Raw genomic sequence first — 27,102 nt, 5'->3', positions numbered from 1 at the left:
ATAAATAACATGAAGCTAATGTCAAAAAAGAATACAATTTATGTATTCCAGGGATATTTGCTGGAATTATTAACACAAAGTGAAGCATAAAATGCAATGCCAACAATCAAGCACGGCAAGAAACTTAAAACTGTGACAACTGCCATATTCTAATACCAGTTATCTACCTGAACTGTAACTTTCCAATTTATGTAAATAAATTATGCACTGAGAGTAGATGACACAAGAACTCAAAACTATAAAAGATGCAGGAAAAACAGAACAGGGACTCAGAACAAAGCAAAACAACATAATGGGATTGTCCCAAAAAGTATATGATTTGAGCATGCTAATGAGTAAGTTCAGCACCACACGGAGATTAAATCTGAGCATGCAAATCATTCTTTGTATGTTAGAGCAGCTCATAGCTGTGAGTATTGACATCTTAGTATGCAACTTTACACTAGTTCACAAGGCGGGATATTTGCTAATAATTCAGTTCCTGGCATTGCTGCATAGTGTATCGAATTGGGTTATCCTTGTAAGAAAAAAAAAAAAAAAGGACATCTCCAGTTGAAAAAAGGAAGAAATAGTTGCATCTGAACCTTATTTTCTTTCCATCTTCTGGGCGGCCTCGACATACTGCTCTGCAAGTTTCTTCACTTTCTCACCTTCCTTGATGAGGAAATTGGCATTTTTCTCTTTAGTGTGGTATTTCATAACTTTCTCAGTTGTCTTACCCACAGCCCATCTGTATTGTTCACTTGTGATGATTCCACTTTTGCACAGTGGCCTGATGTGCTCTTTGATGTAGGCTTCCACCTGTAAAAGATTCAGTGGGAGCCATGAGAAAAAAGGGGAGTTTGTGATCTCCAAAATAAGAGAAAAGTGGAAAGACTGGAATAAGCAATTAAGAAGCAGACTTCAGCCTTTCAACAAATTACGTTTAGTGCTAATCACATTAAACTGCAGTTCAGAAGAGAAACTTGAGAAGGAACAAGAAAAGACGTGACAATGAAAGCACTCATCCCTTACCCTTTTAGATACAGCATTGAAATTATCAGATTCCTTCTTTGTTTCAGTATTCGATGGCTTCTCCTTCACTGTTCCGTTTTCACTAGTTTGAGAACAACCTGTCTCATGTTCTCCAGCAGAAGCGTGGTGACCAACACTTGCAACAGCTAACTTGTCTACGCAGCTCCCAGTCCTTGATTCAGATGCTTTCACTGCTTGATTTGATCCAGAATCTTCACATTTCTCTGGAACTGCATCATCAGCCATTATTTGACTGGGCTTTGTCACTGTGCTGTCCGGGAACCTTTTCATTAATGGTTCTTTCTCAGGACCATATAGTTCTTCGCATTCTGCAGCAGAAGGCTCTTCATCTCCTTCATTAATTACTGGGTGTTGCTGGAGGCCGTCCTCTGTCCTAGGTGCCACACTTGAGCTTCTAATGCTCATGTCAGTACTGCAATCATGCAAGCAGGAAGGAGTTTTTTGTGCCTCAACATTAGTTGTCTGTTCATGACCCTCAAGATCAGGAGCATTATTTGATTGATCGGAATTTATAGTAGAGAAAACAACTTTCATCTTTGACTCTTCTTGTTGTAGACTAGATATCCTTAAAGCACTAGCACCTATAAAGTCTTCATCTTCCAAATCATACTCAAAATCACCATATATATCAAGCTCTGGATGAGAATCCATTTCAAATACATTATCAGGCTCTTTGTTGACAATCTTCTCTGGAAAGTTATTTTCATCATCTATTTTATCCATGTGGGGAGATGGACTGTTTGGTGGTGAATCAGCCAAAAGGCCCGCATTTCTTAATGCTTCCTCAACTATTGGACTATCAGATAGATCACTTGTTTCTTGCCCTGGCCTATCAGTGGGTACTGTTGAAGTTGAGGATGGGTCTGATGCAGCCATACCATACTTGATGTTGTCTGCCCTATGCAATAGCTCCTGGGACATTAGATTCACATATACTAACTTGCTATTTGATCTATCAGCAACTTCTTTTTCAATATTGACTGCATCTGCAACTGCCAACTCTGTATCTGCTGTTCTGTGAATAACTGGCAGATTTGCTTTGCGTAGGAAGTGCTCAGTGAGGCGGTAAAGTTGTGCCTGTGCAGTGAACATTGGTAAATATTCCATAACCTAATTAAATTACTCATGTAAGGACTTGGTAGCATTTATCTTCAAGAGGAAATTCTGCAATGACTCAGATAGGAGGCAGAGCCTCAATTTCATCAATGAGAAAGTATGTGATAGTATTAGAGACGCATTAAAAGCCAAGAGATGAAATGGGATTTGTTGAGAATAAAAGTAATAATATAAGAATAAAATTAACCCTTTGTCTAACAACTTAAACTTTTAGATGAGATGGTGGTTAGTAATTTAACATGATATTGGAGTAGGCAAAAGTCTTAAGTTTAAATCTCACCACTAATCTAATATTTAAATAATTGCACGTGAGAGCTTAATCTTTTAGATAAGATGGGTAGTTAACAATTTAAGAATTTAATTAAAGGTCTATAATACAAAAAAAAAGTCCATAATAATAAAAAAAATCCAATTCTCTAAATAAGTCTATAAAATTTAATGGAACTGATGAGGGGATGCTTGTAATCATCATCATCACCTGCACCTTATTCAAACCAAGTTAGGATCAACAACACATCATTCATTAATATCAATTTATTTCTAAAAGTCACATTGACAATACAAATTCATGAACAAGAACACTGTGGCTAAATTTTATTTCAGATGTCATTTCTGATGCAAGGGAATGATAAAATAAAGTCCCAACAGCATCTTCATATGAAAAAGTTTTATGGGATGATAATGCATGAAGATAATTGATATGGACATGTTCAATCCAAAGTAGATATTATGAAACCAATTTGTACAACATCGAAAAACAACGTAATAAGGGGTGCTTGTAATGACATCAATAAATGTATTAACATTAGTTTTAGGGGCACCATCAAAGTAGGATGGAGGTGACCATGTGGCAGAGTCAGTAAGTCAAGATGCCAAACAATGACAATTATTTGGTGACATATCCCAAGGAATTTAGGATATCTTAAGGGTGAAATTTCAACTTGGATCAGCTAATTGCTAACTTGTTAAGAAATAGAGAAGAAGGTGTTCTTTACCTTCCTGACAGACATTGGGACTTTGTTATGACGACTAGGTGCCATTACTGGTCTCATATCAACTGGTAATTGAGCCTGTCAAATGAAAGAAAAGAAAGGAACTAATAACAGCACATGAATCAAATAGCTCTCTTAAGAAATACCAAGAGAAAAGCAAAATTATAATATACCAATAAAGGATAGTTTCCTTTCAATATGGCATTGTCTGCCTCTTTTGCCTGTGTTGCATTACTGCCTGTAGCTGCTGTTTTTCTTGCAAGAATCTCCAGAGCCCATTTCCTTTTATCTTTCTTTACATTGGTAGATTTTCCTATTGTTTCTTTCTGAGAGTTTACATCAGAACCATTTAAAGAAGCAGCAGATGGCTGTTGCAGGCATTTGTTAGGATGTGCCTTATTATAAGCAGATTCATCCTTTACACTTGTACCTGTAATATTCTTATTCCCTTTATAGTCAGATGAAGGAATACCAGCCTGTGATGAAACCTTATTCACTTGGGGAGTTTTTGTGGTGTGATTTTCCAGAGATGAGGTAGACACTTTTTCCATCAAATCAAGTCCTTTATTCTCCACAGGCCGAGTACTTTTGAGGTCAGAGAGCGGCTTGATATCATCCTTGCGAGGGAAAACAGATGTATCGGCCAAATACAACCTGGAAAGAATGGAATTTGTGGCCATCCCTTCAGTGGCCTGTTTAATCTGCGTGTCATTGGAACTCTTTCTTAAAACATCGAGAACTGACTTCAAAGTCTCAATCTTTTCAGGTTTCCCAGCTTTCAAACAGCGATGCTTCCAAAATTCAATTTCACAGTCCCGGGTCCATGCCCGTTTTCTTCTTCCACCAATTCCATATATCTTTTTTGTTAGATTCTCACGTACTTTTCCCTTCTGCAACATTAACTTCTTAGCTTTCACAACTACAGCAGGTGAAATTTTAGCCGGTTCAGTTACAGATCCAGCCACAGCAGTTCTGAATGCAGCAAGAAGTTTTGGGTCGAAAAGGTTTTCCCCAAACTCTTCAGGAGATCTGTTATGGACAGCATCTCTAATTTCTTTTCTTAGCTTCTGTACTAACATGGATGAGTCTTTGTCCTCAGTAGCTCTCCTCATGATCTTTTTCACTCTCAAGCCAGCTGCATTCTGTCTTTCTATTGAGGACTTCTCAGTGTGATTATTGTTTGCATGTGCCTTGAATGTTCTACGACTTGTCCCTTGAACTATACTCATTATGTCATAAGCATCATTTTCCTTTTCTGAGTTACACTTCTGCGACTCATCAGAAACAGATCCATCAGTTTGGCCTTTTGAATTAGTTAGTTTACCATCTCTCTCAACTCTGACCTTCTTTGTTGAAGCTTTAGGCTCAAGTCTGTCTTTGGTTTCTTCATCCACAGTAGCTGTATGAATATCATCACTAACAGGAAAAAGAAAAACACAAGGAAAAAGATAAATTCCACAAGTGCAAAGGCAATTAAGGCCAACGAAAACAATATAACAATTAACCAATCAAACATTGTAAGAATTTTTTTAAGGTAACAGGAAATGGGCACAGTAAACTACACAATTCACAACCAACATTCATATAAGCAAGATTTTAAGGAATTCCAAGCCTACCAACAACTCGATACATGTGGATGAGATGGTTAACACTGCATTTTGAATTTGATTTATGAGGTCAAAACTTCATTATGTTAAGACAAAAACATGAGAGTACACATAGTTTAGGTTGTTGATCTCCCGAACTCTTAAGGTTGATGTCCCACAGAAAGTTTCCACCTAAATCTAGGGCAGTCCAACAACATGACAACTAGTTTCCGCCAAATCAGCAATTGTAGAGCACTATGCAGGCTATTGACGGTAAATTTAGTCACACTTGTAGCATGGTTACCCAGTAAAGTGAAATCTCTGGTACAGCAGGATAAATTTTCTGCTTTCCCAAATATCCAGTAAGACTGAATTTCTGTATGAGTCCACTAGAAAACCATATGAACTAGCTTGTGCAGTCATAAATGACTATAAACCTTTTTCTGAACCATCTAGTCAGGAAAGCTCTTCATAGAACTAGCACTTCTTTTGGGAAAGGATACCGTGGGTTCTAGCACAATCATAAAGCATATCTTATGCAACAAGAAACAGAAGCTAACCCAGCCTAACATTTGTTGGCAATGATAAGTGGCATATGGTACACAATGATGAGTACTGATTTGTGAAAATCTATAGCATAGTAAATAGTAATAGACAATTGAACAAATACTGACCTGGAGTCCATAAGCTTTCTTTTTGAAGGGGTTTTTCCAGAAATGTTATCCTTCCTATCAGGGACAATCTTGCCAGCTGAAAGCATGCACACCAGGAGACCATAAGCAAATATTGGACTGAACACTTACCACAATCACTAGAAAACTAGCTGATGGGAAATAACAATGCTTCTATTGTTTCATCTCCCCAACAATGGACAAGAAGAAAAGAACCGTCTTAAATCACTTGCGTCCATACCGGGCAATTCTTCTGAATTACTTTTCATCGGCAGGTCTCCACTTGGTTTGTCTTCAGTTAAATCACTTTTCATGCTGCCAGCTGGGAGAAAATAAATAATGTTGAGGAAAAAATGAGGCCATAAATATACAAACAAGAAATGGAGAAAAACTAACATAATTCCAAAATTACCAGGAAAAGAACAGCCTACAGATATACCAAGATGAAGATCCAAACTGGATTCAAATGGTTCATTAGTGGAGGATGGCCAATCTAATGACTTTGAAGACATAATGATGCCATGAAAGCCAGTTGGCTCTTTGGTCATTTTATCAGAAGAAAGTTCCTTCAATTCACTTTGCCCCAATGAAGTACAGGTTAAACTGAAGGATGAATCTTGTGATAAACCTAGGTCCAGCTCCTGTGCCTCCAAAACTGGTTGGGTGCAAGTTTTCTCAGTCAACGGTGTTTCTGACTTGGAACCATTGGCCATGGAACTAGAAATTATCGTATCAATTTTAGCATCATCATCAAGTTCCAAGGTTGATGATGCTTTTTCACTTTGTCCCTCAGGCACTTGATTTCCATCAATCATTGAGATGACAACAGCAGTCTCACCAGCATCAGCAACAGATACAGAAACCTTTCCAGAGAAAGCAGCCTCAACTAAACATTCACTGGTAGCATTTTTGAGATGAGAGTAGGTGCTAGGCCCCAGTGCTGGACTCAGATCTGATTTTTGTGGATTTTCTTGGGCTATGCACCTACATCATTGTCAAAAGAAGATGGCAAGAAGAAAACTAAGATGAAAGCTTATGCCAGTAAAAAACAAAAGGGCTACATTGATTGGGTCTCAGCTTGATTCAACGGGCCACATCAGACAACACTAAATCCTTCAAAGAACTTAATCCTTAAAGGAACTTATGGTTTCCCATAAGAATAATAAGATGGCAAGCAACAATCTGATCAACATGCTAATCAGAAATTCTAAGCATAAGATCCCAAATCCCCAGTAAGAGCACTCTTTGTGCAGCAGACTCCAGAAACCAGAAATATAAGCTTGCAAAAAGTCCACAAATACTTTAGTTAACTGACTACATATTAAGAGATACAGCACATCTGAGACACATGCCAACAAAGAGAATTTCAGCAGTGCAGCTTAGTGCCAATTCTGAAGAACTGCCTCTAGCAATGGCCCTATATCCCAAATTTTCCCATGAAATAAAACTAAAGTCATATTTACCTGGGGCATAACCATGAATTTTCACATGTCCCTTCAGGATCAAATCCCACACAGAAAGCATGATACCTGATTCAGTGCAAGTGAAGAAAGTAATCATAAGTACATCTGAAAACTATGAATGAGATATAGTGGAAGAAGAAACAGATAGCAGATGATATCCTGGAATTGGAAGGGATTTTCCATGCAAAAGCATAACAAACAGTCATTTCATAGCTCATAAAATAAGTAGTACAACACATGCACATTTGCATAAGTATATAGATATATACAAAGAGGTGACTTCAAATGCCCACGAAGTCCTCAGAAATGAGCCCTTTCTTGCATGAAGTCAAATTCTAAATTGCCAGATCTCTGAGCCCATGTGAAACAAACAGAGCACAATGATTCAGACACAAATATACTATTCTGAACAAGTTACTCCAACAAATAAATAACTTAACATTCCAACCAATCCAACAAAATAGGATATGCATATTTTTGTTGATGAAAACATTAGTAAAGAAGCCCTCTCAGTGACATCATATGACTTCATTTAGAGTTTTGCATTCCTTCTGTAAATTTAGTTGTACCGGACCTACTGGTTGGCATCTAAGTTTAACAGGGCCATGTTGCAACCAGCAAAATGAATATTTCTAATGTTCTGTTTTCAAATTGATGGGGAAATATAATGGTTCAAGAATTTAGGAAAAGTTGCCATACTGTAGATCCTGAAAAGAGGTAAATGAAAGGGATGCACAAGAGAAATCACATTTATTTAATTAGTCATATAATCACGAAATGCTTGCAATAACTAGGAGCCTAACATTAGAACATACTACCAATCAAATTACTATAAGAGAACATCTAGAATTGAACATGGCAGAACATCATCTTTATCGGCACTGTTAATTGTGTGGCAGCGGACAGCAGCTTTAAGAAATTTAGCAAAGCACAAGCCATCACAAAAATACCAACATGATTTAATACATTTGACATGCAAAAATTTCTGATCTCTCCAAAGCTACCAAGTTTTCTTGGAATTCAAGTGGTTTAAATGACCCTAGCAAAAGGCTAGTTTTAAGAATTTAATTAAAAAAATGTAAGGGGAGTCTGGTTTGAAACAAAAAACAATAGAGCTTCTTTAGAAATAGTTTGAAGGATCTGAGGTAACCTATAACCATTGGGTTTTCTCTTGAAGCCGAGGGTTTTTCAGGTGGCATAATCATATTATGGGATTCTAAATGTTAGGTTACCTCTTGCTCCAAAAGCTTAAGTTGTTAGGAAGAGACCAAACAATGCATAAAGACTCTCCCTCACGTGCAATTTATATTTGGATATTGGTAGGGATGTCATATGGACCAGGCCACACACAGCCTGCTGTAGCTGCTGTCACCAAATTGGGTTGTCTCCACCAATTAAAACGAATCAATCAAGTGAACTCTGGACTCTGCTTCACTTCAATTAAATTTGAATTTAGTTCCCATATTTAAATTTTAGAGATGTAACATTAAAAATTTGAATATTAAGTACATATGTAAACACTAAATGGTAAGTCATGTTTCCAAGTTGTATAGGTTGGTTTCACGATCTCAACCGTGTGATAGAACACGACCATAACAACTATCTTCATTCACTGGCATCCTTGAAACTTCTCCATATAAAGATGGTGTGGAACTTTATCTCATTATTCTCTCTTTACTCGCCAGAGGTTGCGTCAAGAAGGCATTTGGTGTAAAATTTTGCCACATTCTTTTGCATGAATTTGTATTGTCATGAGACTTTTAAAAGCCAATTGACATAATGGATGTCATCCATGACCCTAACTTAGTTAGGCTAAGTTGTAATTTGTGATAATGACAATGACAAAAACATTTGAAATTTTAATATGTAACATTTAAAATTTTGAAGTAGATATAAATGTTTAAATTTAAATATTAAAGCAATTTTCAAATATTTAAATGAGATATGTGGATATAAATTTTTAATAAGTATAATATAAATTTAAATAGGTATATGTTTTAATAATTTAATTTTGAATATTAAAAAAAAGGATGGTCGATCAGACTTGTCACCCCTAGCTGGGCCCTTAGGCCGTGCTGGACCTTCCCCCCAAAAATGGGCTCAGCCCAACCCATCTAATCAATGGGCCAGGCTGTTCCTACAAGCAAATGTCATGCCAACCCATTTGACATCCCTACATATTGGTGTATCAGCACAAACAGAACAAGAGTGCACAACAAAAACCAAGGCAACACACATACGGACACGACAAGACTTGGACCCAGTACCTCCTGGAATAAGAATATCGGTACCATATTAAGTTACACTTACCCCAAAAACTTAAACTGTTTGGAAAAGGGGCCAACAATGTATATCAAGTGTTTCAACACTCAAAAGAGTAGATGCTTTGATAGGATCTTTTCCTGTGTTGTGTTTATTTGGTAAAGTTTGGACAATAATTTCTGTTAGGATCTTTTAGGGGTTTATAGGCTGTGTAAGAAACATGAATGCTAACATAACACATAAACATGACATGATACAAACAAATTAACATATTAGCTTTTAAAAGAATTCGGGAACAACAAAGTAGGGACACATTAAATAGTAACTGAAATTTTAAACGCAACACTGGTTTTTCAACAGAAAGTAATGGTTGTATAAATAATTCTAGAAAGAGACTCCAGAAGACTTAAAAAAACCCAACAAAGAATTAAGTGTCAAAACCCTTCATTGGTAAATAATTTTCTCAACCTTGTACAATATCACACGTCCAATCTCTAAGTCAGTGAGTTCCATATCATGCTCAACTATTGTGCTCGGATGACACATGGGTCACCATGATCTTTTGGCTCGTTCCAATTTGGCATTTCAATTAATAAATTATCACCAACTAATATATCAGTGAATGAAAAGAAGAAAAAATGAAGCTATTTTGACAGGTACAGCATACCATATATCACATGAGTCACAAGCAATTGATGTATCAAGATTTGAGTCTTCCTCAATTGTCACTGATCCACTTCGGATTTTGCACCCATCTCCATCCAAACAGATAACTGCCTACAACATGGTAAAGTGCATATGAAAAATGCTACCAAAATACTGAATTCTGAACATAAACAGATGAAAGCAGGACATTAAGGATGAAAAAGTAAGAAGCTCCTTGAGATTATTTAAATTAAATTGTCTTTTCAGAGACATGGAACTTCAATCAATCCCCAGGGGAGAGGCCATTTATTGGCAAAAGTTGTTAAGTAAAAAGAATTCACAAATGCAAATTCAGATTTTCTAAGTAGATTCAGCTTTGTTCTTTTGCATGAATAAGGTGCTGATGCACTCTGCTGCAGATATTTAATTATATTTCACACAATTAATTCATTCGGTAACAAGCAATACAGGTGCATAGCACACAACTCAACTTCTTAGTTGGACGATGAAGGATCAAAAGCACATGGTACATGTATATTTTCTAAATCACACATGGTGGACCCCAAATATAAAAATTTTAATGCCAATATAAACGTGAATAGCTATGTCCTAAGTTCTAGACATGAACGTGCATGAGCTATGTTAACAACTAATGTTATAGCCCCCAAGTAGTTACAATGAAATCATTTTTACAACTTTCACCATCTTCTAATAGAATTGGGCTGGGGAATTGGAGTTCATAGGTTCTTTGCAAGGTTTAGCTCCATAATCAAAGGGTTTATGCTACAATTAACTTGTAAAACTTTTACAAGGATTCTTTTTTAGTAGAATACTTACATTTTCATCAATGTAGTATGATGGGAATGAAAGAGTGTTATTCTTCCCTTCAATGCACCAATCATCTTCTCTGCACATATAACATGATAGAGAAGGTCAAAATAAAGTATCTGTTTAAACCAAGCATAATGAAAATCACAATGAATTGATTAATAGTCATCAACATCTATCATGACCAACTTTTTCTTCTTTTATGTTCTTCCTACACCTCATACGAAATCTACATAGAGAGCACATCATGCATGGAGAAATCTATTAAATGCTTGAATGTTTTCTCTCTCTTAGAAAACTAGAACTTACCAGAAAAGTTAAGAACATAAGAGGGATAAAAAAATTTGACAACCAGGGGGGAAAGAAGAGATGGAACACCAATTAGATCCTATCAAGGGAGACTATGAGACTAGAAATGAAACATGTAAAGGAACTTGATAGACTTAATAGACACACTATCTCCACCACATTAGTTGCAAGAAATGACTTCCTTTTAGTTTAGGTGTCATATAAATAAATTCCTTTGTCTATCTAAAATAGAAGCAGATGTCCATATCTCTAACAAGAGAATGGGCCAATATCCAAAAGCATATGTCCCTAGTCATTCAAACCCATTTTTATTTGTTCAATGACATTAAAAACAGTAAAAAAAGCATGACAGGCAAAAATGGAGTCTATGCATCGCTCATTCTTGATTGAGGTTGTTCCATGGAGGGTTGAACAAATGAACAAAGAGGTTCATGCTTGAAAGGAGGTGATTACTCATGTGAGAGGTGGAAGGGCACATTCGAGCAAATGGTTTACTAGATCAGCTAGGGGTTTCAAGAGATGCATCTCACCATTGTGTCGTGATCAAAGAATTAGGAGATAAGCAGAAAGCAGCATTTGAGTGCAGTTGAGTTGTTATTTTTACAGTTGCAGTAGTGGCTACAATGTAGCCAAATAACTGTTGTAAATACCAAGTAACTGCTATAAATAACTGCTGTGAATAGCCATATATAAGGCCATGCCACTTTGTTCTGAGACTATGAATAAATAAATTGAAGCTCTCTCATTTTCTAAATTCTCTCTTTCTTCTTCTTTCTCATTTGTCAACTAGAAACCATAGATTCAAAACCTAGGGTCTTGACACATTGTAGGCTTTGCTTGGGGGCTGGGGAAGTGACAGGGGCACCACAGGCACTCCCTTGACCCAACAACTATTCAGACAATCCATGTGTAGCCAAACTAAAATAGCATGTAGCAATATCCGAAGGGGTAGCAAAATACAGAAGTCAGAGTAGCCCTAATTGAAAATTCAGCCCAACCACAAGTTTTTTCCAAGCAGCAGACAGTGAGAAGTCAAAATCTCCATGCGCAGGGCACCAAAAATGCAAATGAGTTACTTGAGTAGCATTTCCACGAGCTAACCTCACTCTCTATTGAATGAGGTTTCCTTCGCAAGTAATACTAATTAGCCTGTTGATACTAGAAATAAGCCATCAAATGGTCAAGGATGCAAGGGTTCCTTTTTTCCCAGATGAACCAAATAATTACTAATAAATTATTTTTTGAATCTTACAAAATACCATTTACCACCACGTTACGAAGTTGGATCGAATACAAACCACAATCAAACTATCAATCACAAACATGAATATAGAATTTTACGTGAAAAACCCAAATCGGAAAAAACTACATGCAGAAAGAACAAAATATCACTATGATGATATTGGTACCACAATAGTGATATAGTTGAAACTAATTTCAGAGTATTGAACACCTATTTATAGACTTAAATCATCTATAAATATACACAGAAAATCTTATCCTGATCAAAAGATGATTCATGAGAATATTCCTCTAAATGAGATAAATCCTAGTCAAAATCGAATTTAACAACATTTTAATCACAATCAAATTTGAAGTCATAATCAAGGTTAAATTAGGAATCTCAATCTCAGTCAAATTTGAATTCCATGTCACAATTATAACAAGTTCTACCTTGACAAGAAATTTAAATATGAAATTATTCATAATTTTGTCTTCCAACAAAATCATGGAGAATTAATCTCCTGATAAATACCAACCAAAATTGCACCATGGGAAATACCACCCAAATCCACGCAAAGTTTATTGTAGTGGATATCTTCAACCCCACTTAAAGTAGGCAACGAGATCAGCCTCAACATATCTTTACTGATATTAATGACTACACATTCACCAATGTAAATCCCCCTTGATGACTCCACTTTCATCTAAATCTATCCGTCCAAAATTACACACATCTTAACCTGTCATAATGAAAATCAAATATTTCGGTCCAAGAAAGGTATATTGTATTTCAAAATAGCCATCAAATAACCCCAAATAATATCAAATGACCGATAAATAAACCCCAATAAAAAATAAACCAAAAATACTGGATCTGGGCAAAAAACCAAATTTGGATATGTCTAGCGAATCTAGCAGGTCGTGACCTAGTGGGTCAGGTCGACCCAGATCTAGGTTAGATATGGGTTGGCTAAAGACAGTGGCCTTCTACAATAAGGGAAACCCAATCAGCAAGGTGGGGCTTCAGGCGACTGATGGTAAGGGGCAGACGACCGGCAAAGAGGGTGTTGCAACGACTACTGACGAAGTGCGAGGAAGGCCGGAGAAAACAATGAGGCGAGGGCTAATGGCAACAATCGCAATGGCAAAGTCGATTGGTCGGTGGTTGACCAAGAGAAAGACAAGGCATCTTTTCAGCGTAGAGGCGGCTAGGGGGGTGGGCCGACGATCAATTACAACGTCTAAGGCAGAGAACACAGAGGTTGTTGGACAACAGTGGTGGTTGATAACGGAGACAACAGCTAGCAACAGTAACTCTAGTTGTGGAAGATGATAATGTGCAGATCCAACAGTTGAGATTTACCAAACATTGATGGTTTGATCCAACGACTCTAATACTAGTTTGTTGCGAAATTGGATTGAATACAAACCATCAACCACACACATGAACATAGAATTTTACGTGAAAAACCCAAATCGAGAAAAACCACAGGCAGAAAGAACAAAATATCACTATGATGATATTGGTGTCACAATAGTGATATAGCTACAACTAATTCCAGAGTATTGGATACCTATTTATAAACTTAAATCATCTATAGATGTACACAAGAAATCCCATCCTGATCAAAAGATGAGTCATGAAAATATTCCTCCAAATGAGATAAATCTCAGTCAAAGTCGAATTTGACAACATTCTAATCACAGTCAAATTCAAAGTCATAATCAATGTCAAATTAGAATCTCAATCTCAGTCAAATTTGAATTCTGAATCACAATTATAACACACCAAGATCTAGGTAGATGGAGCCCACCTAATGATCACAACACAAAACAACTTTGTTTAAGAATTGAAATATTTCCAACTCATAGAATTAAGGTAGGATAATTAACGAAGAATTGCGTCCAACATTTTATGCGACCACAAAATCCCTTTAAAGATAAATGGGAAGTTTTATCAGACAAACACAAGACCATCTCCATTGCATGGCTAAGAATATTGGGTTGTTAAACGCTAACACGTGCAAAATATAGTTGTAATTGAGATGAGAATGTTAGGGTGAGAAATAAGTCATATATAATAAGGTTATTGTGGCCTTGATTGAAGATAAGATGCGGGAGTCACGATTAAGATGATTTAGATGTGAGAAGAAGATTGATAGAGGCACTTATAACGCTAATCGATGAAATGAAAGAAGATTGTTATAAAAGAGAGAGAGAAACATCAAAGAAATCTTAGTGAAAAAGCCTCAGTCATGATGTGTAGAATATAATGGCAGAGATATGGCTATGGATAGAGATGGCTGTGATTATTGTTATAATATCCCGCATCGAACGATAGGAAGGACTGAAACAACTTACCTTGATAGGCCTACGCGAACTTCCCAGGGGGTCACCCATCCTTGAACTTTCTCAGTTCAACCACGTTTAATCCGAGAGTTCTTTACCTACATTTAACCCAAAAGGTATCCAGCTGGTGTTATTTCCTTTCTTACACTATCCTCGATATATACTACCATTCTCTGGGCTCTTAGGGTATTACATTCTCCCCCCCTTGAGCACATAGCGTCCTCGTCATGCGACCTTATAACTAGTCCCAACTCTCCCTCGTCCAATGTCCTCAGTCCAGTACCCCCAGCCTTTGGCTAGTACACGGTCTCAACACACGGCTCATGTCGGCTCTGATACCACCTGTAATATCCTGCATCGAGCGATAGAAAGGACCAGAACAACTTACCCTAATAGGCCTACGCAAACTTCCCAGGGGGTCACCCATTCTTAAACTTCCCCAACTCAAACACGCTTAACCCAGGAGTTCTTTGCCTACATTCAACCCAAAAGGTATCTAGCTAGTGTTATTTCTTTTCTTACACTATTCTCGATATATACTACCATTCTCTGAGCTCTTAGGGTATTACAGTTGTTGTAATTGAAATATATTCAAGATGGATAAAGAGGACATACAGATCCCTTGGGCCTAGTATTGAGATCCCTCACACCCCACCCTACTCTCCCAGACATACAACACATAGTAATAAAGAAGAGGGGAGTCAAGCTTCTTCTTCCTGAAATAGCCGACCCTACTCTTCCTCACACCCCACCCGACTCTTCCTAAGTTGTCAAACTTTTTGACAACTTCTAAAATGGTCGTAAACTGATGAATACAGTATATCAGTATTGTGGTAAACCATACACTTGTATAACAGTAAGAATAAAAACTAATGGCAAGCTGAGAGTATCTATTAGATGTAACTGCAGTATAAAAATTATTAAAACATAAAGAAATACCCGATGCACAGGTCTTCATCAACTTTGCTGCTTCCAATGGTATCATATACCTTCATAAATAATCAATATTTGTAAGTTGAGGTTGCATTAGTGCTATCTCATTAAGGCTGCAAGAGACTTCTAGGATCAACTGAACAATTGTATGATGGCAAAGTAGAAGCACAGCATGGTCCAAAGAGTTTCAAACACAGAAATACAGCTCCATTAAACTGCTACTCACAGGTACACATGTTATTGACTGCAATTCGTTCTGGCAAAGTGGGCAAAGGTTTGTGATAGTTGCCCAGTTATCAATGCATGTGAAACAGAACCTGAAATTAAATAGTAAACCCAGGTAATCATCTCAGATTTATAGATTTTATCAAACAAACAAATGGAACAGCAATAACACCATCAACATCCTCAGAAAGAAAATATTGGTGGCAATGTTAGGCACACGTGCACCAAGTACAAACATGTCGTGAACATAACTAAGGTACATACCATACCATACACATCAGTGATAAACCAGAAGATATTTTGCCTGAGCAGTTTCAATTAATCATTTGAGAATGGCAATTCACAAATAGTGCAGTGGCACTCAAGAACAAAAGAGGATTGGGTTTCGTGTAGTGCATCCACCAGCTAGAAGCATCCAATCCTTTTTTTTTCTTTTTCGAATATTTGCATTATTTCTTTCAAAACTTAGAAAATGAACTGCCTAGACATGATATAGGTGGTAAACAGTGATTAAGAAGAAAACAGAAAAATCACACATCATTTGAACTATGAACTTGGGCATTTAGTAGATGTAACAGGGCAGTCAGTGGCAACCAATTCTTTCAAAAAGTAACCAAATTATATGCAAGAGAAAGAAAGAGAGGTAAAAGTTTAAAATAGGTGAAGCATCGGAATCATTAGCTTTTGTTATGAACCTAGGGTTAGAAGGGACAATTGGGCTATAACTGCTGTAACTAACAGGGGTTAGTAGTTGTACATTGTTAGGGAGTTATAAGGGTAAGTAGCTGAATATGGTTAGGGAGTTATAAGGCAGTTACATAACAGCCATAGGTCAGGGCCTTTAAGAAGGCTGTTGTAAAAGTGGAAGGCAGCTTTTGAATAACAGAATCCCTATACTCTTGCCTCTCTAATTCTCTCTTTTTCTCTGCTCTATCTCTCTCCCATCTCCTTCTCTCTCAACCTATCAGTTTCTTTTCCAAATTCCATTCTTTTCACAGTAATTCTCCAAGAATTACCTAATTGTCCGACCTTCCATCTAAGGGTGTGACAATATGGTATCAGAGCCAGCAATCCCGACAGTGTGCGATTCAAGGTGAGGATTGGACTTACGGACATGAGCAGGAGCAGCGATCAAGATTGTTGAGAATCAGCTAGCGAGACAGGTGCGACAGCACTAGACGCGATTGCAAGATGGCTGAAGGAACCCGGATGAAGCAGCTGGAAGTACGGATGGAAGCACTGAAATTCAGGATGTCGCAGACGCAGGAAGCCATGATTCAGAGCTGAGAGGACATTTCAGCTATCAAGGACAGCGTATGAGAATTGGAGAAGAATAGAGATGCAGTGGAACAGTACAGGCAAAGATTAACAGCATGTTCAACATGCTGACAGCACTGCCCCAATTCCATCTTCCGCCGGATTTCCCTTCAAGAATGGGTGGGGACTCGATCTTGATCCGTGACAGCATCCTCCCTAGGCCTGATGAAGGTCCGGGAATAAGAGATCAAACCGCCTTGGAGCAAGGCAGTCGCGTAAAAGGGATTTCCTCTCAAACTTCCGTTCATACTCCCATGCCCCAACTGAAAATACCAGTATTTGAGGGCTTGAAACCACGGTGGTGGATCCGCCACTGTGAAAGGTTCTTCGAATTCTATCGAATTAACGAGGAACAGAAGGTTACATTGGCAGCAACCTATCTCAATGATATGGCTGATTCTTGGTATCAAGGGTGGGTGCAAGATAAGGGCAATACATTGAATTAGATGGAATTTGCAAGAGAACTTTGTGACTGGTTTGGAGAAAGAAATATGTCAAATGTAGTTGAAGAATTTAATAAATTGAAGCAGGAGGGTTCAGTGATCGACTACCAGGTGAAGTTTGAAGAATTGAGGGCGTTATTGGGGATGTCTTAGCCAAGTTTAACTGAGCCCTACTTTGTGTCTAGTTTTATTAGTGGGTCGAAGGATGAATTACAGCCTATGGTCAAGATGATGATGCCCACAACGGTAAAGCAAGCAGCGGAGAAAGCAAGATTGCAAGAATCGACTTTGGAGGGCATATTCAAGAAAAGTAGAAGCTGGACAAGGCCTGCTCTGACCTACAATCAGCAGTTAGGGGGCAATCTAAAGGCGGCCACTGCGATTATAGGTCAAGGTGAAGCCAAGATGGTGTCCAATTCGGGGGTAAAAGAGAATCAAACTATGGAGCAGCAGAGGCAGTTGGGGTTGTGTTTTAAGTGCGGTGAGAACTACAGTCCCATGCATCAATGCAGGAGGCAATTGCTGAACATGGAAAGGGCTGATGAAGAAGAAGAAGAAGAAGAAGCCGTGGCAGAGGAGAAGGTACCCGTGGCAACCATGGAAGATGATCAAGAGAATGAAGGGGGAGAAATCTCATTTCATGCGCTGAAAGGAGGCTCAACCAGTAAGATCATCAAGGTGAGAGGGCAAGTGGGGAAGAGAAGACTCACTGTACTGATAGTGGCAGTACTCATAGTTTGAATGAGGCCACTGCAGTAGGTCTGAAATGCAGTCTAACAGAAACCAACCCCCTTTCAGTGACTGTAGCGAATGGGAGCAAGATGTACAGCCACCATAAGTGTGCTGATTTCAGGAGGCAGATGCAAGGCGTGGAGTTTGTGACTGATTTAAGGATATTGGAGTTGGGGGGGAGGGGGTGTGATATTGTTTTGGGAGTAGATTGGATGAGGATTGTGAGTCCGTTAACATTTGATTTCAACAAATTAGAGGTGATAGTGGATGTCAAAGGGAAGAAGCGTACCTTGGTGGGCAGCTTGGAGTATGGAGAGTGAAAATTAATTTCCAGAAGAAAGTTGCAGAAGCTGATGCAGAAGAAGGGAGGGAAGATTTCTCATCTATATTCCATACAAGCAGTGGAATGGGAAGAAGAGGAAGTGGAGACGAAAGGACAGCTTGAGTCCTCCAGCCTTGCCACCATCCTACTCCTGACTGAGGTAAACATTTCTGATGACTTGAACTTACTATTGGCAGAATTTAAGGACTTATTTGCTAAACCAAAATCATTACCACCTCAAAGACCTTTTGATCACTCCATTGATAGAGCCCCTGCTCGTCACACATACAAGCGACGTAAAAGGGGAGGAGAAGCAGGGGCAGTTAAGGAAAAAACCACATGGGCAGAAGAGTCACATTCAGTTGGGAGAGAATAACAAACTCACGTGGCTGCAACAGACTAGGGAATACATATAAAAGGCAGGAAATAGGAGAGGGAGAGAATTCGGAAGAAGTTTTGGGAGGGGAGGCCCTCTCGAATAGGCCATTTTTTTGTTTCTTTTCATTCGTCCATAGCTTTGTAATCGGAGATTTCTATTGTTTTGATTGTGAGATCCTATCATTTTGATATCAGAGCATTGATCCATGGGGATGATTGTCTCTAAAAAAGTGGGTGAGCTTTAGGGAAGATTGGAAGGTTACCACTAACAGATGGAAGGGCATATGGCAGGTCTGCAGGAGGGATTGAATCGATGAGGATGGAATTCCAAAGGGTGCAAAATATAGAGAAGAACATGGCAGTGATGTTGGACTAATTCAACCTCCTGATGGCGCAATGGGAGGAGCAGGAAAAAGAGAGGAAGGGAAAGCGCGATGGCGAAGACAAACCATCGGGTTCCTCCTTATCAATTGAGCTAACGCTAGAAAAAAGAGGGAGGAGTGGGGAAGTAGGTAGTAGAGTCGATGGAATTAGGCGACAGGACACACATTGTCGGTGCCTGGAAATGCCAATTTTTGAGGGTGATGATCCGAATGGTTGGGTTTTCTGGGCTGAGCGATACTTCACTGTAAACCAACTGACGGAGGCAAACAAATTGGAGTCAGGCGACTCTATGTTTTGAAGGAGCCCTTTCATGGTTCCAGTGGGAACAAAGGAGACGTCAAGTGAGAAGCTAGGAGGAGCTAAAGGGGCTGTTGAGGAATAGGTTTCGATCTACGCAAGAAGGCTCTGTGGAGGAGAGATTCCTAGCTATTCGACAATGGGGATCCATCAAGGACTGTCGACTTTGCTTCGAGACATTAGCATTGCCGATTGAAGAGATGCCTGAAGCTGTACTGGAGGGGCATTTTATTAATGGGCTTAAGCCAGAGATACGGGCTGAAATCAGGGTGTTAAGGCCCGTTGATTTGGAGAACATCATGGATATGGCCTAGAGGATTGAGGACCGGAATCAAGTGCTCCAAGGAAACCGTCTTGGTTATGGCCCAAGGTGACGACCCCATCAGCCCTAACCCCTAATATGTAGCGATTTCCTTTGTCTCCACCCTCAAATCCTCACAAAACTACATCCATTAGCCCAACTAACCCCTCCCAATCACTGGCCACCGAAAAATTGAACAGCCCACCTTTCAAATGGCTTAGTGAAAGTGAGTTGCAAGCCAAATGTGCGAAGGGTCTCTATTTTCGTTGTGATGAGAAATACACGATTGGGCACAAATGCAAAAATAAGGAGCTACAAGTGATGGTCATATTTGAGGAAGAGAAGGAAGAAGAGGGAATTATGGGAGAAGAGGGGAGAGTGGAGAAGTCAAATGAACTGAAAGACAAGATTAAGGAGGGGGAAATGGTGGAATTGTCGTTGAACTTCGTTGTACACCTAACTCCACCACAGACGATGAAGGTTAAAGGGAAAATTGGAGGGATGAATGTGGTAGTCTTAATTGATAGTGGAGCCTCCCACAACTTCATAGTAGCCGATCTGGTGCAGAAATTGGGGCTGATACGAATGCACACTCGTGGCTACGGCATGATCATGGGTTCAGGTATGGCAATTCAAGGAGCTGGAATATGTAAGGGGGTGAATTTGAAGTTACAAAATGTGGAAATAGTTGAGGATTTCTTGTCGTTAGAGTTGGGAAGCTCAAATGTTATTCTTGGAATGAAATTGTTAGCCACCCTAGGGTTGACACAAGTGGATTGGGGATCATTGGTTATGAAATTTCGAGTGGGGGACACTGATGTTACTTTGCAAGGTGATCCTAGTCTCAGCAAGACATTGGTATCCTTAAAGTCGATGATGAAGGCGTTTTGCGAAAATGGAGAGGGTGTGCTCCTGGAGTTGGGAAGTCTGTCTGTTGACCTCATGGAAGTAAGGGTGGAAGTAACTAATGGGTTATAAGAAGTGTTAGCAGAATTTAGGGAGGTTTTCGAGGAGTCATGCGGACTTCCCTCTCGTCGGAGGCGCAACCACAGTATCACACTACATCCTAGGACTGCAGAGCTGGAGATGGTGGAAGAACTAGAATTCCTACTGGGGATAAGACCTGGCACGGGAAAGAACTTAAGGGGCATTGATGTTCTTATCCAATGGAAGCGGTTGCCACCCCTTGAGGCCACGTGGGGGACATACAATCAAATATTGCATTAATTTCCTGAGTTCCACCTTAAGGACAAGGTGAATCTCATGGGTGAGAGTAATGATAAAGCCCTTATTCGTCACACATACAAGCAATGTAAAAGGGGAGGAGAAGCAGGAACAGTTAAGGAAAAAACCACATGGGAAAAATAGTCACATTCAATTGAGAGAGAATAACAAACTCACGTGGCTGCAACAGACTAGGGAATACATATAAAAGGTAGGAAATAGGAGAGGGAGATAATTCGAAAGAAGTTTTGGGAGAGGAGGCCCTCTCGAATAGGCCATTTTTTTTTTCTTTTTGTTCGTCCATAGCTTTGTAATTGGAGATTTCTATCATTTTGATTGTGAGATCCTATCATCTTTTGATCACTCCATACACCTTAAACCGAATACTGAACTTGTGAACATTCGTTCCTACTGTTATGCACCAATACAGAAAACTGAAATCAAAAAACAAGTAAAGGAGATGTTGACTTCATCCATTATCCAACCCAGCCAAAGCCCTTGTGCATCACATGTGCTCCTTGTGAAAAAAAATGATGGCTCGTGGCATTTTTGTGTGGACTACCAATAACTTAATTCTAACACAATTAAAAACAAACTCCCCATACCAATCATTGAGGACTTACTTGATGAAGTATTCGGGGCTACGATTTTTTCTAAATTGGACCTAAGAGCTAGATATCACCAAATTCGAATGAATCCATCAGATATACCCAAACAACCTTTAGAACACACCAAGGGTTATATGAATTCATCGTTATGCCCTTTGGCCTTACTAATGCCCCAACCACTTTTCAAGCAGTTGATGATGTCACATGGCAAGGGTAGCTATTGTAATTTTGGTTTTTATTTTCTGTTAGGGCTATTTGTCCTGTAGCTAAAGGCAGTTAGGATTTGGGGTACACTACACATGGGTGCTTGTGCATAGCTGGAGGCTACATGTTAAGCCACAGTTGTAGGACAGAGGATACTGAGTAATGAATTGATATTCGAGTATCCCCCTTTCTCTGTTATCTTCTCTCCCTATCTCTCGAATAGTCTTCATTTTTTTGTTGTTTCTCTCCCTCCCATCTAATCTCTCCCTCCAAAATTCTTCTCTTAATCTCCTCAATTCCAGTTTATACCCTAGCTCAACCTAGGGTGTGACAGATGAACCAAATTTTCAGTCCTTATCTAAGGACATTTATACTCGTTTTTTTTTTTTATGACATACTCATATACAGCCCCAACCTTGAATAACATGTATCCCACCTAATAATAGCCTTTGAAGTCCTTAAATCTAATCAATTGTATGTCAAGTTGTCAAAATGTACTTTTGCCAAAGGGGAGGTGGAATATTTGGGCCATGTGATTTCCGAGAGGGGAGTTAGTACTGATCCTAAAAAGATAAAGGCCATGGTGAGTTGGCCAAGGCCCACTATAGTCAAGAAGCTAAGAGGATTTTTGGGATTAACGGGGTATTATAGAAAGTTTATTCAGCATTATGGGCTGATTAGTAGACCACTCATAGAGCTGCTTAAGAAGGACAATTTTCATTGGAATGCCAAGGCCGAGGCTACCTTTGGAGCCCTAAAGAAGGCTATGACTCAAGCACCAGTTTTTGCACTACCTGATTTTTCCAAGACCTTTGTGGCGGAATCGGATGCATGTGATAATGGGGTAGGGGTTGTGCTCATGCAGGAAGGAAGACCATTGGCATATATATCAGCCAAGCTCTTGCTCCAAAACACTTAGGGTTGAGTGTTTATGACAAGGAGCTGATTGTTGTGCTGGTGGCGGTGGATAGGTGGAGTCATTACTTAGAAGGGAATCCTTTTGTGATTAAGATAGATCGTGAAAGCCTTTAATTCTTGCTTCAACAAAGGCTTCATACCCATCTACAAAGGAAAGGGATATCCAAACTGTTGAGTTTGGACTATACTATCCAATATAGGAAAGGGAAGGAGAATGTAGTGGCAGATGCCATTTCACCGCAGGGAGAAGAAGGGAATTACCAAGCCATCACGGCTGTGGTACCTGACTGGGTCAAAGATGTTGCTAAGAGTTATGAGCTGACAGATTGGTTGAAGCAATTATGGGCTTAGTTGGCCATACATCCCACTGGTTCTCAAGGGTTATACCCTTTCCAATGGGGTAATCAGATTTAAAGGGAGGTTAGTAGTGCGAAATGATGATTTGTTAAAAGAAAGAATTATGCAAACACTACATTGCTCACCTTTGGGAGGCCATTCAGGTGTGAGAGCAACTTATCACAAGGTGAGGCAATTATTTTTCTGGCCTAGGCAAAAGAAAGATGTGGTGAATTAGGTGCTGTCATGTGAGACCTGCCAACGCTGTAAACATAAGCAAGTAGCCTACCCCGGGTTGTTACAGCCATTGGCCATACTAGATCAAGGATGGGAGGGAATTTCTATGGACTTTGTAGAGGGCTTACCGAAGTCAGAAGGGAAAGATGTCATTTTGGTGGTAGTGGACCGGCTAACCAAATTTGCCCATTTTCACAGCCTAACCCATCCTTTTTCAGCTCAAGAGGTGGCTAGATTATTCTTAGATTCAGTGGTCAAAATTCATGGTGTTCCAAAGTCGATTGTTTCAGATCAGGACAAAATGTTTACAAGTGTTTTTTGGAAATGAGTTGTTCTGCAGTTTGGGTGTAGGGCTGCACATGTCGACAACTTATCACCCGGAGACCGATGGCCAAACTGAGAGAGCAAACCAAAGTCTCGAGGCATATATGTGGTGTACGTGTTTTACTAAGCCAAGGAGCTGGAATAAATGGATGTCTCTAGCACAATGGTGGTACAACACCAGCTACCATAGTGCCATCAAGAGAACATTTGAAGCTACATTTGGTTATAACCCCCCTTTGTTACCAGCCATCCCTAATGGCCTTAATACTATGGCAGCAGTAGAAACACTATTTGCAGCAAAGGCAGCAGATGCTGACAGTACTAAAAAGGATATTGGCCACAGCCTGAAACCGGATGCAGCAGATGGCCAACAGGAAGAGGAGTGACAGATCATTCCAGGTGGGAGACCAGGTGTTTCTTAAGGTCAAGCATTTTTTTGCAGTCAGCCTTCTCTATCACTCAGGGCTCTAAACTCAGCCCTAAATACTCCAGGCCCTATACCGTGCTGGAAAAAGTGGGAGAGGTAGCTTATCAGTTGCAGCTACCAGCAGGCGTGAAGATCCATCCAGTGTTTCGTGTGTCTTTGCTTAAAAAATCAGTGGGCCCTAACGATCCTACCAGCCCAGAGTTACCTCCTATGGAAGAAGAGTGTGAAGAAGTGGTTGAACCTAAGGCTATTGTGGACATACGGGTCATCTATCAAGGCACAGCCCCTCTCACTCAAGTTTTGGTGCAATGGACACACCTGCACCTTGGTCATACTACTTGGGAATACTTGCCCGACTTGTTGAAGCAATTTCTACAGGCAACTAACCTACTGTAGATTCTTCAGGACAAGAATGTTCTCATCGGGAGGGGAAATGTTACCAACCTAGGGTTAGAAGGGACAATTGGGCTATAACTGCTGAAACTAACAGGGGTTAAGAGCTGTATATTGTTAGGGAGTTAAAAGGGTGAGTAGCTGAATATTGTTAGGGAGTTATAAGGCAGTTAGAGGTCGGGCCTTTAAGAAGGCTGATGTAAAAGTGGAAGGCAGCTTTTGAATAACAGAATCCCTATACTCTTCCGTCTCCAATTCTCTCTTTCTCTCTGTTCTATCTCTCTCCCATCTCCTTCTATCTCGACCTATCAGTTTCTTTTCCAAATTCCATTATTTTCATGGTAATTCTCCAAGAATTGCCTAATTGTCTGACCTTCCATCTGAAGGCGTGACAGCTTTGTCTTCATGCAGTTTCCAAGAAAGAATTAATTATAACTTTGTTGGGTGACAGGCATATAGGAAGTTGAACCTCTTAACAAATTTCCATTTCAAGTTATGAGGGCCATGACCTTAACATTCTTTTAAAAGCAAACCTATCCCACTTAATGTGCATGTGTGCACATGCAAATATGCAACTCAACTCAATTAAGAATCTTCTGAACTTGAGCTCTTTTATCCATTCTGCTCTGTTTGAACCTCTTAACAAATTTCCATTTCAAGTTATGAGGGCCATGACCTTAACATTCTTTTAAAAGCAAACCTATCCCACTTAATGTGCATGTGTGCGCATGCAAATATGCAACTCAACTCAATTAAGAATCTTCTGAACTTGAGCTCTTTTCTCCATTCTGCTCCGTCAAGAGGGCCTTAATTTTTGTTTAACCTACCATCTAAAAATATATTTGTGCCTGTCTAGATATATGTGAAAATTCACAAAGCTCTGTAAACCTTGATATCAGTCAGAGGCATTAAACCACAAGAAAACTCACAGACTAAGAAAAAGAATTGTAATATAATCATTATTCACATTTTTTTTTGTAACATGGGGTATCCGGATCTTTGACCCAACTAATCCCCATGCGCCCATGCAAACTGCTCTGTTCACATGAGTCAGGCAAAGGTTCACCACGTGATAGGTGGAGCCTCATAACAACTACAAAGGGCATGGCATGCATACAAAGACCGCACCACACAACATGGTGGGCAGAGCACCACATCAACCACACAGGGGTCCCAAGAATCCAGCTGAAAAATGCAGTCCACAAACTATCAACGAGATTCAAACTTGCACCAAGCAACTCAAAGATCGTGGCAAGTACCAGATTGGACAACCCCAAGGGGTTAATTATTCATGTGTTAAGACCATGTTTTCTTGAAGAACAAAAAGAAGAAGCATACCAGTGTTGGCAGCAATCCAGCACCCCCCTATCGATGACAATATCCATGCATATCCCGCATCTTTCACCATCAAAAGCAGTGTAATCCTGCAATCAGATAAGTCAGACAAATACATACACTGGTTATTACAAACAACAAACACAAATACATTTCTTATCAGAATGTAAAATAAATTTATGCATGCTGGTCACTTAACTATCTTCCTAAACATCAATGGGATCATCCGAAATTTGTTAATATTACAAAACAAGACTTCGGACAAAGTCATTCTTTCTATAAGTATGACTTCACACAAGACCGTTCTTGAAACTCATTAATTCGACCGGGTCTATGCAACTTCTACTTCGTTCGTATTAGAAGTTAATGTGCCCGATTAACTTAATTCTCATCATCTTCTCTTCAATCCAAAACCCTCTTTTCCCACCCTCTGTCACATAACCCTAATGCTGTTTGTTTCACATACAGCGACAAGGCCAGTGAAGTTGATAATCAGAAACTCACATCAATGTTGTTCTCAAGATTGAAAGCATCATCTTCTGATGCACCTTCTGCTACTAATTCCACATCCATAAGCCCTGTCTGCAAGAGCCAACAATCAAATTATCAAGTCAAAGAATTCTATCATTCCTCGGCAGAAAGCGAAAATTATCAAAGAAAATAAACTCTAATTTGCTCAGAGTTACCGCAAGTTCCGAAAGAAAGGTACTACGCAAATCAAAAGACGTTTTGATTTCAGTTATCGTCTTCGGTTGGTACTGGGGTCTCTGATACAATTGGGGATTGATCGATCGAAGACGTAGCGGTCGAAACGATCACCTGCAAGAGAGTGAGGCTGTGTTTGGCTGTGTTCTTGGCTCTAGGTTTGAAGATGAAGAGAAATGAAATGCTCCCAAACGATCCTTTCACGTAAAGCTTTAAAGGAATAATCAAATGTTTCGTGATGGTATTATTAAGAACTTGGCTTCACTCAAGATTAGAGAAAGGATTAATTAATTTCACTTAGCAACAAAAAAAACATTAATTTCTATAAAAACCAAAGTCTTAAAATATAATTCACTAATCATATCATTTTTTTAAAAAATATTAATAAATATTCCACAAATAAATTAACTTAGGGTAAAATAGCTCTAAGATCTAACATTAATTGTGAGAAACTCCTATAATTTGATAAATTACAATATTTCTAAAATTAAAAATTAATATCAATTATTTCCCTTGTCGTAAACAATGGTGCATTAAATTTTTTTAAAATACCTTATTCTCTCTCTCTCTCCTCTCGTT

General features: G+C 39.2%; 1 protein-coding gene across 1 annotated transcript; it reads right to left on the bottom strand.

Moving 5' to 3' along the window:
* Nucleotides 1-152: 152 nt before the first annotated feature.
* LOC127813188 (uncharacterized protein At4g10930) lies at nucleotides 153-26,627 on the bottom strand. Its single transcript, XM_052354005.1, has 15 exons — nucleotides 26,505-26,627; nucleotides 26,323-26,400; nucleotides 25,822-25,907; nucleotides 15,640-15,730; nucleotides 15,420-15,469; nucleotides 10,608-10,677; nucleotides 9,793-9,902; nucleotides 6,864-6,929; nucleotides 5,813-6,384; nucleotides 5,642-5,722; nucleotides 5,404-5,479; nucleotides 3,317-4,559; nucleotides 3,147-3,221; nucleotides 1,015-2,112; nucleotides 153-801 (listed from the first exon to the last, which is right to left on the bottom strand). The coding sequence occupies exons 2-15, from the start codon at nucleotides 26,389-26,391 to the stop codon at nucleotides 586-588; spliced, it is 3,903 nt and encodes a 1,300-aa protein (XP_052209965.1). The 5' UTR covers nucleotides 26,392-26,400; nucleotides 26,505-26,627; the 3' UTR covers nucleotides 153-585.
* Between the last annotated feature and the right edge of the window lie 475 nt (nucleotides 26,628-27,102).

Source organism: Diospyros lotus, chromosome 11, assembly GCF_014633365.1.
Source record: "Diospyros lotus cultivar Yz01 chromosome 11, ASM1463336v1, whole genome shotgun sequence".
NCBI lineage: Eukaryota > Viridiplantae > Streptophyta > Magnoliopsida > Ericales > Ebenaceae > Diospyros > Diospyros lotus.
This window is presented reverse-complemented; position numbering and strand designations above follow the sequence as displayed.

What these genes read in the sequence shown, in the direction of transcription:
- LOC127813188 (XM_052354005.1), bottom strand. Translation starts at nt 26,391, where the DNA reads ATGGATGTGGAATTAGTAGCAGAAGGTGCATCAGAAGATGATGCTTTC. An exon ending in TGTGACTCATGTGATATATG is followed by an intron (nt 6,930 to 9,792) that starts GTATGCTGTACC and finishes GCACTGAATCAG; the next exon opens with GTATCATGCTTTCTGTGTGG. An exon ending in TCCCAATGTCTGTCAGGAAG is followed by an intron (nt 2,113 to 3,146) that starts GTAAAGAACACC and finishes TTCACTGCACAG; the next exon opens with GCACAACTTTACCGCCTCAC.